The 16,137-nt window shown below is 36.8% G+C and overlaps 1 protein-coding gene across 1 annotated transcript; it reads right to left on the bottom strand.

The window, feature by feature from the left end:
• Positions 1-213: 213 nt before the first annotated feature.
• LOC141283146 (enoyl-CoA hydratase domain-containing protein 2, mitochondrial-like) lies at positions 214-15,963 on the bottom strand. The gene is made up of 9 exons (XM_073816419.1): positions 15,427-15,963; positions 14,058-14,125; positions 11,255-11,342; positions 10,337-10,423; positions 7,563-7,655; positions 7,283-7,339; positions 5,494-5,681; positions 869-967; positions 214-765 (listed from the first exon to the last, which is right to left on the bottom strand). Exons 1-9 carry the CDS (start codon positions 15,635-15,637, stop codon positions 688-690), a joined length of 969 nt encoding a protein of 322 aa, XP_073672520.1. The 5' UTR covers positions 15,638-15,963; the 3' UTR covers positions 214-687.
• Between the last annotated feature and the right edge of the window lie 174 nt (positions 15,964-16,137).

The following is a 16,137-nucleotide window of genomic DNA, read 5'->3' as shown; positions in this document are numbered from 1 at the left end:
TGTGAAATATCTTATTCAGGTCAGTACTAAATAAACAATAACATGTATTTTGTATGGTCCCTCTTATTTTGGTAAAATAATTAGTCATTTGAGTGATTATAACAGGAGTTTTTGCATAACTTGTGACAAGTTTGTCTGTGAAGCCAGAAAGTGACCAAAATGAAACAAAAACATTTTATATTGTTTTTTTATATAAATTTTAATTTTGTTACAACTGAATTGAATTGAATCTTTTTATTGTCATTGTACAAGTACAATGAAATTGGATAATATTGCAGCCCTATGAGCTTCTGTTTTTTTTACATGTATAATTTAGAAACCATTTTAAACAGTCTATTATTATTAACAACACTTCAAAATATTGATTGAAGTATTTGGGTTCGATTAAGTCAAGTTAAGTTAAGTTTGACATCAAAGACAACATAATATGGTGATTATAAAAATTGCCCTCATGAATGTAAAAAAAGCCCCTAGAAATCCATTCTAGTTAGGAAATATTGACCTTTAATGGAAAAGTTTGTTTCTGACCATGCATTCTATGTATGAAAAAATGAAAAACATTAGTTAATTTTAGGCTTTACAAAGCTCAGATTTCAAACCCAACACTGGGTACGGTGTAGTAACGTAAGTCTCTAGTAAACCACATGGTTTTGAAACATGTTATGCAAGTTTAAAACCGTCAGACATTCACTCTCCAATGTACCTTGGAGGCCTCTTCTCTATAAACGCAGCCATGCCCTCTTGTCTGTCCCGTGTAGGAATAAGCTGAGAAACCACAAACATTTAACAGTCAAACCAAGCACATAAAATACTGCAACAAAATAAAACAGTGCAGATTTAAACCACATGGTTTATGTATAACACTCACCCTGGCGTAACACATTCCCTCAATAGCCATTCCTGAAGAGATGTCCACCTCAACGCCTCGATTCATGGCTACTTTAGCCATTCGCACGGCAATCGGAGCCTGACAAGGTAGGAAAACAAAAATCTGGTAAAACACATTTTCATTTTTTATTTTGTGCACAAAAAGTTTTTTGTAGCTTCATCGCGTTACGGTTTAACCACTGATGTCAAATGGACTACTTTAATGATGTTCTTACTACCTTTCTGGGCCTTGAATGTGGTAGTCACGCTGCTGTCTATGCAGGGTCAGAAAGCTTTCGGATTTCATCGAAAATATCTTAATTTGCGTTTAGAAGATGAACAAAGGTCTTGCAGGTTTGTAACAACACAACGGTGAGTAATTAATGACAGAATTTTTAGGTGAGCTAACCCTGTAATGTGTCCTTGCTGAATAAAAGTATTACTTTCTGCCTATAAAACAGGCCTCTGCTTGTTATCTTACACTACAACTGTAAAATCTGTACTGTACTGAATCCATCTAAGGCACACAGTCACATAATCATGACACAGTTAAGTCAGGTAGACAGAAGTGCTGACAAAAGTTATTGTGGCGTGACGTGTCTGAATGACGCTCTCACACTGACCTAAATAGGCTAACTTCATTTTTATCTAATTGAATGACTTGTCAATCACAGGGAAACCAGAAAAGCAGGATGTTCTCATTGCCACGAGACACTTAGTTCAATGCAAAAGATTCCAGTTCCACAAATCCACATGCCAAGTCATATAATGGCGTTGATTTGACATATTTTCTGGTTCGCTTCAAAAGCAATAAATACAGTGCCTTGCGAAAGTATTCATACCCCCCCCCCCCCCTTTTTTTTAACATCTTTGCAAAACTTAAATGATTCAATTGCATAAGTATTCATACCCTTAATTGGGACAGTTGGGAAATTTAGCTCAGGAGCATTCATATTGCTTGTAGATGCTACTACACTTTGAGTGAAGTTAACCTGTAGCAAACACTGAATGAATATGTTTTGGAATAGCACACACCTCAATAAAAGGTTTAACAGCTAAAAATGCATATCAGAGCAAAAACCAAGCCCTAAGGTCAAAAGAACTGCTTGTAGAGTTTAGAAACCATACTTTTGCAAAGTACAGATCTGTAGAAGAGTTCAGAAAAGAATTTCTGCTGCAGTGAATATTTACAGAAGCATGTAGTCTCCGTTACCCTTAATGGAAGAAGTTTGAAACAACCAGGACTCTTCCTAGAGATGGCCAAACTGAGCAAATGAAAAAAAGACTAAAAAAAAAAAGGCCGAAAAAGACTTGGAGGCTGTAAAAGGTGCTTCAGCTAAGTACTTATGGGTATGAATACTTATGCAATGTACTTATTTCAGGTTTTTTTATTTTTAATACATTTACGAAGTTGTGACAATCTGTTTTTGCTTTGACATTGTGGTGTATGAAGTAGATAGATGTGGAAAAAAAGCAATTTAAAGCAGTTTATTGTAAGGGCAGCAACATAAATTGTGAAAAAAAATGAAGGGGTATGAATACTTTCGCAAGGCACTGTAACAAAGTCATGCATGTCTCTTTTTTTGTACCATTACATTGTTTATGGCATTGTCACGAAAGAGTTTAGTTCAGTACAGAAGATTCCAGTTCCACAAATCCACATGCCAAGTCATATAATGACGATGATTTGACCCATTTTCAGGTTAGCTCCAAAGGCAATGAATAACAAGGTCACGCACTCGATTATGTACGTGTCTCTTGTACCATTACGAAGTTGTTTGTGGTGTTAATTGTGTGCTGTGGACACTAGTGGGCCTGAGGGAAGACTGTAATAGCACATTTGAGCCAGGTCTGTCTTGAGGCCGTACATATTCATGGCCAGCCTGTCGTCTCGAGTCATGATGGGAGACGCTCACTGTGACAATACAGTGTCACATGACGCAAATGAGATTAAGGCACAAGTACACAATGAAATGCCTGTGGCTACAGCTGAACTAGTATGCGAACAATTTCATAACCACAGAAACGTATAAACATGAATGTACAAGTAAACATACATGAATAAAAACCGTTTCTATGAGCTACACTTGTTAAATAATTAAAATCCCTACAAAAATTAGCTCACACACCAATACAGGTTTTTTTTTTGCTGTGTTGAGCTTTCCTTCTACTCTAACGAGTCCCTTAGCTCCTGCCACTGGAAAAACAGGCCCACAGCATGAGGCTGCTACCAGCACACTTTACTTTCGGGATGGTACTCAACAGGTGATGAGAAGTGCCCGGTTTCCTTCAAACATGATGCTTGGAATTGGGGTCCACAGACCACAGAATCTTCTCACAGTATGAAGGTCCTTTAGATGCTTTTTTGCAAACTCAGCATGCGTTTTTATGCGTCTTCACTGAGAAGAGGATTGAGTCTTGCCACACCGCCCAACTAGAGTGACCATCAGGTTCTTGTTTAGCACTCTAACCGAAGCCCTTCTCTATCAGTTGCTCAGTTTGGTCAGGAGGCCAGCTCTAGGTAGAGTACTGGTTGTTTCAAACTTCTTCCATTAAAGGAACACTCCACTTTTTTTGGAAATAGGCTCATTCTCCAACTCCCCCAGAGTTAATAAGTTGATTTTTACCGTTTTGAAATCCATTCAGCCGTTCTCCTGTTCTGGCGATATCACTTTTAGCATAGCTTAGCATAGATCATTGAATCCTATTAGACCAATAGCATCACGTTCAAAAATGACCAACGAGTTTCGATATTTGTCCTATTTAAAACTTGACTCTTCTGAAGTTATATCGTGTACTAAGACCGGTGGAAATGCAAAGCTGCGAGTTTCTAGGCTGATAAGATTAGGAACTACACTCCCATTCCGGCGTAATAGTCAATGAAGTTTGCTGCCGTAATAAGGCTGAAGCAGGAGCAGTAATACCACGCAGCACATGTGCAAATGCTAAACTAGCTGGGAACTCATTTCTGATATTACTCCGCCTGCTTCGGCCATATTACGGCAGCAAACTTCCTTGACTATTACGCCGGAATGGGAGTGTAGTTCCTAATCATGTCAGCCTAGAAACTCGCAGCTTTGCATTTCCGCTGGTCTTAGTACACGATATAACTACAGAAGAGTCAAGTTTTAAATAGGACAAATATGGAAACTCGTTGGTCATTTTAAAACGCGATGCTATTGGTCTAATAGGATTCAATGATCTATGCTAAGCTATGCTAAAAGTGATATCGCCAGAACAGGAGAACGGCTGAATGGATTTCAAAACGGTAAAAATCAACTTATTAACTCGGGGGGAGTTGGAGAATGAGCCTATTTCCAAAAAAAGTGGAGTGTTCCTTTAAGGGTAACAGAGACTACATGCTTCTGTGAACCTTCAATGCAGCAGATTTTTTTCTGAACTCTTCTCTAGATGTGTGGCTTGATGCAATCCTGTTTTTAAGCTCTGCAAGCAGTTTTTTTACCTTAGGGCTTGGTTTTTGCTCTAATATTAATTTTCAGCTGTTAGACCTTTTATTAAGACATGCGTCTTTCCAAATGATAACCATTCAAATGAATTTGCCACAGGTTAACTTCACTTGAAGTTTAGTAACATCTACAAGCAATATGAATGCTCCTGAGCTAAATTTCAACTGTCCCAGATAAGGGTATGAATACTTATGCAATCATTTCCATTTTTTTTTATAAATTTGCAAAGATATTAAAAACTCGCTTTGCCATTATGGTGTATGAAGTGTAGATGGATGTGGGAAAACATTATTTAAAGCATTAACATAAGGCAGCAACATAACAAAATGTAAATAAATAAATAAAAAAGGGTATGAATACTTTCGCAAGGCACTGTACACTCTCGACAATCTGAGATGTCCGAGTAGCCTTTGAAACCCACTTCACAGGACACTATCAGAGTTGTGGAAAATACTTTTTCTAAATGCTTTTAAATTTGTGTTTTGGATGTTCTGTGCTTATGAGAAGACGAAATGTTCTATGCTCATGAAAAGACAAAGTGTACACTATGTAACAGAATCTGTTTAGTAAAATGTGTGTGTGTATATGCGAACTCTCTCTGAGAAACCTTTGTTTACAGGCACGTAGGAGAAAAGAAGCCCTGCAAAAGTAGTAGCAATTTGAAGGTCACTTTAGACTAGACTTTTGGTCACTCTAAGAAGAAGAATGGGATGGGGCTGTATTTTCTTTTCTGTCCAGGAACGGTTGGTGAACACGTCCTGATTGGAGGAGGAAGCTGAAAGATGTCAGAAGGAGGGGCCTGCAGAATCAAGAATATAAATGCATATTTTAGCTTTGTGAGACATTCCTGGACTGCCCAGAATGTCAGATTTGATATTGGCTCTTCTGGAATCCTGAGCTCAGCACTCTTTGACTTTACTATTAAATTGGCTTTAAACTTTAACGCGGACTCGAACTGTTTTATTTAAAGGGCGGATAAACGGACTGGGGGGAAGTAGGTATTCTTAGAATACCGGCAACTTCCAACAATTGTACCCATAATTTTGGAGTGTGCGCACAACAGAAGAGAGTATAATTCAGTGAGACAGTAGCAGAGGCGAAAAAGTGTCTAAGACTGAGAGAAGAAGTAAATGTGGATGGAAATGTCCTGCAGACTCACCTGAGGCAGAATCTCTCTTGCGAGACTTAGAGCCTCTTTGTGGGCCGCGTCTCCCGTCGGGTTCTGTGGCACGGAGCAGTTTACCAGCCCCAACTCTAAGGCCCTTTCACCCCCCACACGCCGGCCTGTAAAAATCAGCTCCTTTGCGACGGCAAAGCCGACCGTTCGGGGCAATCTTTGACTGCCTCCTGATACACAAACAATGAAATTATGGTTTAGTTATGGTGGCTGTAAAAAGTATTCAGATCCAGATTTATCAATTGTTTCATTTTACACATATTACATATTTGGACAAAATATTTAATATGCTTTTTTTATTGTGTTAAAGGAGTAGTTCACTTTCAGAACAAAAATTTACAGATAATGTACTCACCCCCTTGTCATCCAAGATGTTCATGTCTTTCTTTCTTCAGGCGTAAGAAAATTATGTTTTTTTAAGGAAAACATTTCAGGATTTCTCTCCATATAATGGACTTCTATGGTGCCCCCAAGTTTGAACTTCCAAAATGCAGCTTCAAATGGCTCTAAACAATCACAGCCGAGGAAAGAATCTAGCAAAACAAGTGATTCTTTTCTAAAAAAAAAAATTTTTTAACCTCAAATGCTCATCTTGTCTAGCTCTGTGTGTACTGTGTAGAGATTAAAAAGTATATAAATTGTAAATGTTTTTAGAAAATAACCGTTAATAACCGTTTTCGCTAGATAAGACCCTTCTTCCTCGGCTGGGATCATTTAGAGCCCTTTGAAGCTGCATTTAAACTGCATTTTGAAAGTTCGAACTCGGGGGCACCATAGAAGTCCATTATATGGAGAAAAATCCTGAAATATTTTCCCCAAAAAACATAATTTCTTTACGACTAAAGAAAGAAAGACATGAACATCTTAGATGACAAGGGGGTGAATACATTATTTGTAAATTTTTGTTCTGAAAGTGAACTACTCCTTTAAGCCACCCTAGATCTATATGACTTTCTTCTTTCAGACAAATAAAATTGGAGTTATGTTAAAAATGTCCTGACTCTTCCAAGCTTTATAATGGCAGTGAATGGCTGTTGAGATTTTGAAGCCCAAAAAACTGCATCCATCCATCATAAAAGTACTCCACATGGCTCCTGGGGATTAATAAAGGCCTTCTGAAGTGAACAGATGCATTTGTGTAACAAAAACATTCTTATTTAAAATTTATAAACTGTAATCTCTAGTTTCCGCTAACTGTTGTTTTGCTCTCTCTACTGCGCTTTCCCTCTACTTCCGCGTTCGCCAATGTCCTACGTCATCTGCTGGAACGCAACACTCTCATGAATGCGTGCACGACAGTTAGCGGAAACTAGAGTCTATACAGTTTATAAAGTTTTAAATAAGGACATTTTTCTTACACAAATGCATCGATTCACTTCAGAAGGCATTTATTAACCTCCATGTGGAGCACTTTTTATGATGAATGGATGCACTTTATTGGGCTTCAAAATATCAACAGCTATTCACTATCATTATAAAGCTTAGAAGAGCCAGGACATTTTTTAATGTCACTCCGAGTGTATTCATCTGAAAGAAGAAAGTCATATTCACCTAGGATGGTTTGAGGGTGAGTAAATCATTGGGTAATTTTCATTTTTGGGTGAACTATCCCTTTAAATATATTTTCCTGTTGAAATAAGCTAAGTATGTCTGTCCTGTTATGTCTGCTAACTTCCTGTTAGTCTGTCTCTCTTTTGTAATTGGACTGCCATCTAGCTGTCTGTTTGTCTTATTATTTCAGTCGCTCTATCTACTTATTTATTTTTCTCACCAGCCCCTGGGAGTAATCCTCGCGTAGTCTCAATCAGGCCCATCTGCGCTGAATGTGCTGCAAAACACACACACACACACACACACACACACACACACACACACACACACGCAATCACAGAAAAAGGTCAGTTGAAGGACCCAGTCTCCGCATGCCGTGACCGCAGAGATTCCCCACTCCATGACGTGCCAAACAGAATGACTACAAATCACGCAAACCCACACCCGCAGTTGCGATACCTGTCGCGATCTAGCCCCAGAAGGTCAAAACAGCCACTCACCTGCAGTGCGAAGGTCACACGCCAGTGCCAATTCCAAACCGCCCCCGAGAGCAAAGCCGTCCACTGCTGCGATAGTTGGCATGGGCAGCGCAGCTGGCACATAATGGACACACACACAGATCAGACAGGTCATAGATCACATTAATGGGAAAAGGCTTCAAACAGCTGGACCTCTCAACACTCTGCTGAATGTGTTCAGTGCTGACACATTATATAAAGTGAGGACATGTTGAAAAACTGGGATTCAAAAGGTAATTGGAAACTTGGAAAAAAATAGAAAAGTTAACTGGAAAGTAAAAAAAAAAAAGATAGACATGTATAGTGATGAAAGCCAAAATATTAAACATCATGGTTGAATATTTACTGAGTAATCAACTATTTTGTAGAGGGGGGTCAAAATGGCCATTTTCAGATTCAGAGTCAAATTACAGGGGGTTAAAAATGACTTTAGAAAGATGTCAACATCATAATGTTATTTTTACACAGAGATTGGTAGGTCTGTTAGTAAAAACCTGTTGACTTTAGCCATCTTTGATGAATTTTGTGCCAGTGATGACTATTCAAAAATGAGGAAACGGCACTTTTCAAGTTTTCTCCAATGTTTGCATGCCTGTACCTTAAGTAATAATGCCTTTTATATAATGGGTCTTCTGTCAAGACAATTGCAATGAACAAACCTGTTTGAGTGCCATAAATATTCTTTTTCCAATGTCTGTGTGTCTATAACTCAAGAAGTATTAAAGATATCGCAATATGATTTTAGATCCTGGATGTTAATAAACTTTTCTTTTGAATCTTAAATTCTCAAGACCTTACATCGTTTAATCTCAGAGGTATTGGGGATCTCAATGAGGCTCCATGTTCAGATTGTTAAATATTACTAATTTCCAGTGGTTGAAAACCAAATTTGGTCACTTTGTATAGTTATTTTATAATAACAATGTCCGAAAAAGAAATAACATTGAAATTACAATTGTATTTTGTTGATTAAGGGAAAACATTCTAATTTCAACAATATTTCTTCTTCAGACATTGTTCTTTAAATATAATATATTTATCAGCTGAATACAAAGTGACCAACATTTGGTTTTCAACCACTGAAAATGGGTAGTATTCAACAATCTGGAGATGGAGCCTCATTAAGATTCCTAGATCTCTGGGATTAAATGATGTAGGGCCTTAAAAATTAAGATTCCAAAAGAAAAGATCATTAACAACTAGAATCAAAAATCATATTGCGATATCTTTAAATCTTCTTGAGTTATAGGCATGCAAACCTTTGAAAAACAATATTTATTGCAGGTATGTTCAATGCAGTTGTCTTGACAGATAGAAATAAGATACAACTCTAGTTTCAACATTATTTGTTCTTCAGACATTTCTCTTTAAAAGAGAAGTGAAACTGACCCTCATTTGATCACTGAAAATGTGTGCATTTGAACAATTTACTTTTGGAGCCATATTTAAATTTTAATATCTCTGGAACTGAATCTCATAGGGCCAATATCTAAAAGGGCTTTAAGTTATCTTTCATACTTTGAGTTACAGGCATGCAAACTTTGGAGAAAAAAAATCAAAAAGTGCTGTTTCTCCATTTTTGAATGTTCATCACTGGCACATAATGCAACAAGGATTGCTAAAGTCAAGAGATTTTACTAACAGACCTACCAATCTCTTGACTCTGAATCTCAGGTGAAGATGACCATTTTGACCCCCCTCTACAAAAGAGTGGATTACTCACAAATATTCATCCATGACATTTAAATATTTTGGCTTTCATCACTATACATGTCTATCTTTCTTTAGAAAAAATAATCAAAATCAAGCAAAATCTGAAATTTGAGCCAGGGACCTCAGGTTGAGTTGACACGGAATGACCCATATGTATTTTTATTTTATTTCAGGTTAAGTATATTGCAATTGTTTTCTGTACCAATTAATTAAAAAAAACTGTGTTCTGCTTAATATATTTTAAAATGTAATTTACTCCTGTGATGCAAAGCTGTCTTCTGTGTCACATGATCCTTCAGAAATTCTATCATTATCAATGATGATGAAGTTTGTCAAATAGCTCCCAACAAAACAATCTGTAAAAATTGAGCAATAATTTACTTGTCTTCCTGTCATGTTGTAGAAAGGGTCCAAATGATGCAACTTCCTCAGTTATATTACGGAATGTTATGTTTTTTGTAATGGGAGAAAATCTTGCAGTAACTAGATTGCATGCAACTGTGGCACACAGATACATATGTTTTTGGCTATTAAAATAAATTAGTATTTAAAATTAGTTTTTATTAAAAGGAAACTGAATAAAATACTTTACCTACCACACACTAAGAATTAATCATTTAAAGTTCAACATTTATATTGAAACAGTTATGCTGAAAAATTATATTTTAAATATTTAAAATGTTTACTCAATTGTATAGACACTCGTTTTTTGTATTTTTGATCAAATGTTAGTAGAAAATTGTATAGAGATTATTCTTATATTATTATTCTTTTTCTTGCTTATAAAACAGTAGCATTTTTCTCAATTTTATTTACCAAACTATTTACCAAACTCAAGTATTGAGGTCACAGAGAAAACGTACCTACTGTGAGTTTATTATTATGCATATCCAATCATTCTCACCTCCAGCCATAATCATATTTGCAGCTGGGAAACAATTACCTTTTCAGGGCAACACTATCAGAATTCTGTATCATCACTTTCTGTGCAGGATTATAGTCATTTTGCAATATTCATGAGAAACATCATCCTCGTGTCTCACCGATGTCATTCATTAGTGATCGTAGGCCATGAACAAACAGCTCTGCCTCAGGGTTACTCATCTGAGCCCTCTCCTTAAGATCTGCCCCTGACAACACACAAAAAGCCTAATTATAGCATATGAAAATATCTGCTTCGGCTCTTCTTTATTATACTGATATACATAAGATGACATCTTCATTAAAGTAGACCTATTGTGCCCTGTTTACAATTTGTAATATAAGTCTCAGGTGTGTCCCCAGAATGTGTCTGTGAAGTTTCAGCTCAAAATACCCCACAGATCATTTATTATATCACTTTGAGTGGAAGCTGAAAAACAACGGTTTTTGTGCTTGGCTCTTTAAATGTAAAAGAGCTGCTGCTCCCTGCCCCCTTTTCCAGAATAGGGCTGTGCCTTTACATCTCGCAGCTCAGATACTAAAAATAAAAACCATGTGTTTGGTTTTGATTATCATGTCTATCACACTGAAATCATGCGTTTTACACCATATTAGTATAAACTTCTGATATAGGGTTTTCTGAGTGCACACAGAAAGCAGCTGTTATGCAGCATGTGATTAGTAAACTAAGTTCTCTTTCATGTCTTATTGCACTTAAACTATCAAAAACACAAAGGTTTATGTTAAAAACACACAGGAGTTACAAAAAACAGTATATTATATCTGTGAAGGTAAACAGCTGGAAAAGAAATCGCATGTTTACATTAGATCTGTGTGGCAGCAATACTCTAGTCTCCTCTGAGGCTGGGACTCTAAAGAATGTTCTGTCTTAGTCAGTCATGTTTTCTGGGTTGGCAGATGCACCGGAGACCCGATTATAGCACTCAAACATGGAAAAAGTCAGATTTTCATGATATGTCACCTTTAAAGAAGGCTGTCAGTGTTGTCATTGGTTTTGTGTGATGGATGACTGTACAAACCTGCACAAAAGACTCCGGGTATCAAACTCCTGAAGACCACCACACGAACCGCTGCGTCATGATGCAACGGTGACACCAGCTCTCTCATCTACACAGAGGAAGACAGATATTGATGCATAAACGGAGAATGATAAAAACAGTAGATATTGATTTGAGGCAGAATTCTATGAGAGATGCACCCGGTTTATTTTTGTCTTTGTACACTGTTATTTATTTAAGGCCTGACACACTTTTGCAAGACTTTCTTCTGATAAACTGATCAAATGTTAAAAAAAAATAGTTCTTATTCTGCTTTATAGGAACAGAAAGAAGAAAATGGACAGAAATGGAGCATCTGTTACTCAGGTGAAATTAAAGCTGAGTTAAAGCTGACATATCATAAAAATCTCACTTTTCCCATGTTTAAGTGCTATAAACAGGTCCCCAGTGCATTTACCAACACACAAAATGTGAAAAAGGATTACTTTGTTTTAGTAAGCCTTTTTCTGCAAGCATGTGAAAAAACTAGCGTGTGAGATTTCACTCCCTCCGTGGCAAAGATATCTGCACATTTCCAAACACGGCACCGCCATTTAGTTTTCACAAGTGACAACGGTGTACCAGTTCTAAAGCCATGACAAGCGTTTGAGCAGAACATGCTAACTGTTCTGTCGTTGGCTGCACAGATGAGCACAAAACACTATTTACAGTCCCAGACTCTAAGGAGACAAGAGAGCAGTGGATTTATTGATTTATTTACTGTATATTACACTACTGCCAAACAGAACTAATATAAACATGCACTTTTTCCCCCAGCTGTTTACCTAAAGACATAACTGGCTGTTTTTGTAACTTATGTTTTTAACATAAACTTTTCTGTATTTGACAGTTTAAGCGCAATAAGACTTGAAAGAAAAACTTAGTTTGGTACTGACATGCCGTGTGACAGCCGCTTTCTGTGCGTGTGCTTCGAATGCGTGCGCTCAGAAAACCTTACATCAAGAGTTTAAACCAATTTGCATAGTTTCAGTTTGATAGACATGATTATCTAAAGCAAACAGATGTTTTTTTGGCAAAGTATCTGAGGTACGTGCTCTAAAGGCACAGCCCTATTCTGAAAAAGGGGATGGGGAGCAGCAGCTCCTTCGCATTTAAAGAGACATGCACAAAAACATTGTGTTTCTGCTTCCACTCAAAATAGGCATTTTCAAAATGATATACAGTTAAGTTCAAAAGTTTACATCACCCTTTCAGAATCTGCAAAATGTTAATTATTTTACCAAAATAGAGGGATCATACAAAATGCATATTGTTTATTTAGTACTGAGCAGAACAAAATCTTTTACATAGAATATGTCTACATATAGTCCACAAGAGAAAATAATAGTTGAATTTATAAAAAAAAAAAAAAAATGACCCCGTTCAAAAGTTCATTCTTAATACTGTGTTGTTACCTGAATAATCCACAGGTGTGTGTTTTTCTGTTTTGTTTAGTGATAGTTGTTTATGAGTCCCTTGTTTGTCCTGAACAGTTAAACTGCCTGGTGTTCTTTAGAAAAATCCTTCAGGTCCCACAAATTCTTTGGTTTTCCAGCATTATTGTGTGTTTGAACCCTTTCCAACAATGACTGCATGATTTTGAGATCCATCTTTTCACACTGAGGGACTCAAATGAAATGTATTACAGATGATTCAAACACTCACTGATGCTCCAGAAGGACAAGCCATGCATTAAGAGCCGGGGGTGAAAACTTTTTGAATTTGAAGATCAGGGTAAATTTGATTTATTTTGTCTTCTGGGAAACATGTTACTTCATGTATCTTATGAAGTTTCTGAAGGGCAGTACTAAATGAAAAAGTGTGATATTTAGGCAAAATAAGAAAATTGTACACATCTCCAATCTGTTCAAAAGTTTTGACCCCCACACTGGCTCTTAATTTATCGTTTTTCATTCTGAAGCATCAGTGAGCATTTGAACCTTCTGTAATAGTTGCATATGAGTCCCTTAGTTGTCCTCAGTGTGAAAAGCTGGATCTCAAAATAATACAGTCATTGTTGGAAAAGGTTTAAATACAAACAAATGCTGGAAAAAATTGTGGGACCTGAAGGATTTTACAGAAGAACAGCAGACAGTTTAACTGTTCAGGACAAACCACTCATAAACAACTATCTCTAAACAAAAAACACAGCTGTTGATCATTCAGGTAACAACACAGTATTAAGAAACTTTTGAATGTGGTCTTTTTTGTAAATTCAACTATTATTTACTCTTGTGGACTATATGTACACATCTTTTATGTAAAATATCTTATTCAGGTCAGTACTAAATAAACAATAACACACATTTTGTATGATCCCTCTTTAGTTTTAGTAAAATAATTAACATTTTGCAGATTCTGAAAGGGGGGTGTAAACTATTGACCTCAACTGTAATAAATGATCTGTGGAGTATTTTGAGCTAAAACTTCAGACACATTCTGGGGACACCTGAGACTTATATTACATCTTGTAAAAAGGGGGATAATATGTCTCCTTTAATATTTAAAAACCATTCCAGCAATTGGTTGAATGTATTACACACACATTTATTATTTATTTACATGAATCTGTTATCTCTAAAGATCACAAAATGAATGATTCCTTCTGACGTTTGGTGGGAATTTAAAACACCAGGAGGATTATTGAGAATTGAGGGGCATATTATTAAAACAAAAAGGCATATTAACACATACCATATGTATATAGGAAGTTCATGGACTAGTTCTTCTGCTTCCTGCATTTTGAGTTTGATGCTGTAGGACAGGGGATTTTCTGCACACTCACCTGACCCACAAATACACGTCCCAGAGAGTTCCTTGCCCTTTCACGACACATCAGCACTTCCACTATACCTAAACAGACAAGAGAAAAAAGAGAAACTGAAGCTGTGGCTACAGTTCCGGTTCTCGACTGGAAGCCTGTGACCCAAATATGGGTGGCAGGTCTGTTTTGATGTGGTCACAGACAACACAGAAAAAAATGATGCCACATTCAAATAATGAGCAATTGCACTTTCGGTATGACTCTGGCTAAAGTCTGGGATGTTACATGCCATTCAAAAGTAGTTATAATGTTTATGCTGTGACAGCGAAGTCACTTTCCAACTACGTGACATTCTGTTGCTCAACATTTGACAATTTGAACTTGTTGCAAAATCAAAAAAGGAAATATTCCATCCTTTTGAAATTTCCCTCTTGAATCACGTGGATTCCTACTGAATTATGCCCATTAAGTTTCTCAGAAAAGCACTAACTGTGACCAAGCTTTGCAATGTAAACCCTATTCTTAATCTCATTTAAATATTATCATACACTTCAGTTTTATATTATGTTCAATTTTGTTTACTTTGGCACAATAAACAATTTTGCCTCTAGGCTAGTTCGCCACTCAATGTCCAATATAAAATCTGGATCATGAAACCAGTTCTAATTTATGACATTCAGATTTTTTTTTTTTTTTTTTTTTTGTCATTATCAGAATGATATAATCTTGAATATAAAGTTTCTAATCTGATCTGAGACCAAACTTTTATTGTTTAAACTAAACTACCTTTCATGGGTCCTTATAAAATAGTTCACAAGTGTAAGAAATAATGGATGAAAGGTGATTAAGTAGCACACCAGTGTCAATGCATTGTGTATCACACTGACATGCTGATTTATGATACACTCTAGTATAAAAAAAAAAAGACATGACCTCTCCTTGGCCACTGTTCCATTAAATATTGTTTGACACATGCTTTACTTTCCAAAATTAAAAGCAGATTTAAAAAAAAAAAACTACCATACCACAAATACTTTCCTCTTGTAATAATTGTGATACATATTATTTAACTTATAAATGCATAAATTATAAATATATAAATTAACTTTTCAAATATAAATATATGACTGTATGTATGTATACATTCCCTCTAATAATTTTTCAAGATTTTCCCATAATTTAAATTCCATAACATTCCAATTTCCGGTGTGAATAATCCATCCATGCACCTTGCACTATGTAAAACCTGAACTCCAAAATAAAAGCATTTACAAAGGTTTGGGAAGTTACGTTAACTGCCCAAATATACCTGTAAGGTGTAGTCAGGTGTTCTATACGCGTTTGCAAGCAGGTACAGTAGTCTATCATGTGATTTAGTTGCTGCACTTACCCTTGTCTTCACCATCAAGCCTTTTCAGCCGTACTTCAGCTCGATCAGAAACTGGCCCATCAGAGCACCAAGAGCGGGTCTGGGTAAAACTAACCCGGGGGAAAAGACGCTTGATCGGCCCTGCAAACACACTGCGCGCTGCCATCACCTCCACACTGGACTGAATGAGAATCCGCCCAGTCCTCAAGACAGCTCTGCGCAACACACTCATGATAAATATAACCGTTAAGGTCTTTTCGCAGGTTGTATTGTAAGACTGATCTTGTTGGCTTTTGACCAACTCTGAAACCGTGTAACCCGGAATTAAACCGGAGCTGTTGCCGTTAATAATAAGCCTTGTGGGAGATTAACGTTTTACGAAACGCCATACACTCACAGTTACACGTTTGCTCTTGTAACTTTTTTTTTTTTACCTCAGTAGTTCCTCAAACAAACTTACACATTTCATTCGCTTACAGAGAAACAGTCTGTTTTTTTTATATGTGTAACGCTACATTAATGTTTAACGTTCGCGTATGTATCATATTACACACCTCAACGTTTTCTAGGAACTCGACGCGTACAAACAAAACCGCTTGACTACGCCACTGCAACGCGGAATTCTGACGTAGCCACCTAGCTGACCAATCAAATACCTCCTTTACGCGTACGACGCGACGCGTCCCTATAAGCGTAATATGACATGTAATTTGTTAGTCCACAACACTGTGC

Source organism: Garra rufa, chromosome 13 (genome assembly GCF_049309525.1).
Source record: "Garra rufa chromosome 13, GarRuf1.0, whole genome shotgun sequence".
NCBI lineage: Eukaryota > Metazoa > Chordata > Actinopteri > Cypriniformes > Cyprinidae > Garra > Garra rufa.
This window is presented reverse-complemented; position numbering and strand designations above follow the sequence as displayed.